This window comes from Neopelma chrysocephalum, unplaced genomic scaffold (assembly GCF_003984885.1).
Source record: "Neopelma chrysocephalum unplaced genomic scaffold, ASM398488v2 Primary Assembly neopelma1_186772, whole genome shotgun sequence".
Taxonomy (NCBI): domain Eukaryota; kingdom Metazoa; phylum Chordata; class Aves; order Passeriformes; family Pipridae; genus Neopelma; species Neopelma chrysocephalum.
In genome coordinates, this window is record NW_020938996.1 from 1 (window position 1) to 3064 (window position 3064).

Below are 3064 nucleotides of genomic sequence, written 5' to 3' on the forward strand. Positions count from 1 at the left end.
CCTCATCCTGTGCTCATCCCCCAACCTATGGTCATCCCCATCCTGTGCTCACCCCCAACCTATTGTCACCCCCATCCTGTGGTCACCCCCATCCTGTGATCACCCCCATCCTCTGCTCACCCCCATCTTCTGTTCACCCCCCTACTGTGGTCACCCCACGACTCCCACCACGCCACACCGCCACACCACCGCACCACGGGGGCCGCACCCACCACCCCCCCAGGCCACCCCCACGCCCCGGGGCCGCTCACCGACATCGGTGAGGGCGTGCTGCAGCTCCAGCGTGAAGGCGGCCGTGGGCACCTCCTCGCACACCGGCAGCACCGCCACCGTCGACAGGTTGCTGGTGGGGTTGATGGGCTCCGAGCTGGAGGCCACGCCCAGGCCGGACCCTGCGGGGGGACACACAGGGTGGGGACGTGGGCACGGCCGCGCTGGGGACACCGGGGAGGCCACCCCGCCGCGCCCCGGACCCCGTGGGGGCACCCACCGGCGAAGGACGGGCGGAGCTGCTGGAGGTTCCCCAGGATCTTCTGGCTCAGCAGGTGGATGAGACGGGTGACGACCTGTGGGGACGGGGATGGGGACAGGGAGGGCGTCAGACCTGGGAGGGGCTCGCTGACACCCCAGACTAGTGTGCCACGTGGCTTTTTGGGGGCCACCACCACTCTCCATCCTTGGGTACCTCAGGTGCCACCAGCCCATCCTTGGGCACCTCAGGTGTCACCACCCCATCCTTGGGGACCTCAGGTGTCACCACCCCATCCTTGGGCACCTCAGGTGCCACCACCACCCTCCATCCTTGGGAACTTCAGGTGCCACCACCCCAAATCCTTGGGCACCTCAGGTGTCACCACCCCATCCTTGGGGACCTCAGGTGTCACCACCCCAAATCCTTAGAACCTCAGGTGTCACCACCCCATCCTTGGGGACCTCAGGTGACACCACCCCAAATCCTTGGGGACTTCAGGTGCCATCACCATCCTCCATCCTTGGGGACTTCAGTGCCACCACTCCAAATCCTTGGAACCTCAGGTGCCACCACTGCCCTCCATCCTTGGGCACCTCAGGTGTCACCATCCCATCCTTGGGAACTTCAGGTGCCACCGCCCCAAATCCTTGGGCACCTCAGGTGTCACCACCACCCTCCATCCTTGGGGACCTCAGGTGCCACCACCCCAAACCCTTGGGCACCTCAAGTACCTGGGGAGTCTGGGGGGTACCTGAGGGGTCTGAGGGGTACCTGACGGGTCTGGGGTGTACCTGGGGGTACCTGGAGGGTCTAGGGGTTACCTGGGGATACGTGGGATGTCTGGGGTGTACCTGGGGGTGTACCTGGAGGTACCTGGGGGGTCTGGGGTGTACCTTGGGGTACCTGTGGGGTCTGGTGGGTACCTGGGGGTACCTGGGGGGTCTGGGGTTGTACCTGGAGGTACCTGGGGGTACCTGGGGGGTCTGGGGGGTACTTGGGGGTATCTGGGGGGTCTGGGGGGGGTACCTGGGGGTATCTGCGCTTGATGTTGTTCAAGGTGCCCTCGGGCAGCTTGGCCAGCTCCGTGTCCCTCACCGCGTGCACCGTGGTGGCCCGGGGCTGCCTGGTCAGGGCCTCCACCTGCAGGAGAAGACAGGGAACCCCTCGGGAATGACCCCTCCAACTCCACAGTTTCAAACTAGGCCGCACTAGGCCTCACTAGGCTGCACTAGGCCTCACTAGGCCTCACCAGGCCTCACTAGGCCTCACTCCACCACACAACGAGAACCGACAGCAGGGAACCTGCATCTTCAGAACCACCAGAAGGGAAAAGAGCAAAGGCTTCTCTTCCCTTCTTCTTTATACCTTGTGTTATGTAAAAATCGTAAGGAATACTGGGAACACGGCCACTTCCTTGGTTACAAACCGGTCACCGAGGAAGGCCTAGACTAAAACTACCACACAGGTCCAAACCACCACAGCTACGAATCTCAAAGCGTCAAGTGAAGGCCCGAGGTTGTCCCCATGTCATGTCCCCACGTTGTGTCCCCAGCCCAGAGCTCACCACGCCCACGAGGTCCCCACGGCCGTACTCCCCCACCAGCTCCTTCTTGCCGCTGCCCTTCTGGATGACGGAGCGGAGCCGCCCGTTAAGGACGATGTAGGTGCAGTCGGACTTGTCCCCCTGCCTGCGGGGGTGTCAGAAGTTTGAAAAATGTCAGGAATTTCCTTTTTTTATTTTCCCCCAAAATAGGTGCCACTATCAGTAAACCTCCCCGAAAAAAAATAGGGAGCTGGGTTGTGGTAGTAACGCAGCCGTGTGTATATGTGGCTTATTAATCTAATAAGTAAATAAATCATACGGACCCAGCTGGTTTGGGGGTTCTATGATTTATTTAGTTATTATATTAATAAGCCACAAACGGTGCCCCACGTTGGGCGCCATTTATGGCATATTAATATAATATGTAAATAAATTATATGGACCCGGTTGGTTGGTTGGGGGTTCAGACCCAAATCCTCTTTATTCCAATAAGACAACACTTTATATATGCACCTCAAGGCAACATGTGACTGCCCTGACCAATCCAGGGGATTAAACAAGAGGGTTTATTCCTTTTCCACCTTTCCTCTAGTCAAGCCCCACGATTTGGGCACCAATTAAATGTCTGAGTTTAACAAGATCGCAACTTAAAAAAATTAACAGACTTCAGACGGAAGCGTGGAAAAGGAAAAGAAACAGCTTTTTATTAAAGAAATCTGAATAAATAACAAATGGTGCAACCAAAAACCCACCTGTAGAGCGCCCGCCCGGCCTCCACGGCCATCCAGTCGATGGCGAAGTCCATCTGGCGCACGAAGGGCGACATGCGGGCGGCCACGGTGTGCGCCACGCTCAGCACCACGCTGGGCTGCTCCCGCATGATCCTGGGGGGCGACAGCACAAGGGGGAACACGGGGGTGGCCCCGGAAACGACGCTGAGGTGGCCTCGGAAATGACACTGAGGTGGCCCCAAAGGTGCCACCACAGCAACCCCAGAGATGCCACCACAGTGGCCCTGAAGAGGTGACCACAGCAACCCTGAAGATGCC

The 3064-nt window shown here is 59.1% G+C and overlaps 1 protein-coding gene across 1 annotated transcript; it reads right to left on the bottom strand.

Moving 5' to 3' along the window:
- Nucleotides 1–251: 251 nt before the first annotated feature.
- LOC113962984 (neuropathy target esterase-like) lies at nucleotides 252–2921 on the bottom strand (the record flags this gene model as incomplete). The annotated part of the gene is made up of 5 exons (XM_027673775.1): nucleotides 2768–2921; nucleotides 2037–2160; nucleotides 1499–1612; nucleotides 491–566; nucleotides 252–392 (listed from the first exon to the last, which is right to left on the bottom strand). Coding segments are annotated over exons 1-5 (583 nt in total), but the record flags the coding sequence as incomplete, so codon positions are not given.
- Between the last annotated feature and the right edge of the window lie 143 nt (nucleotides 2922–3064).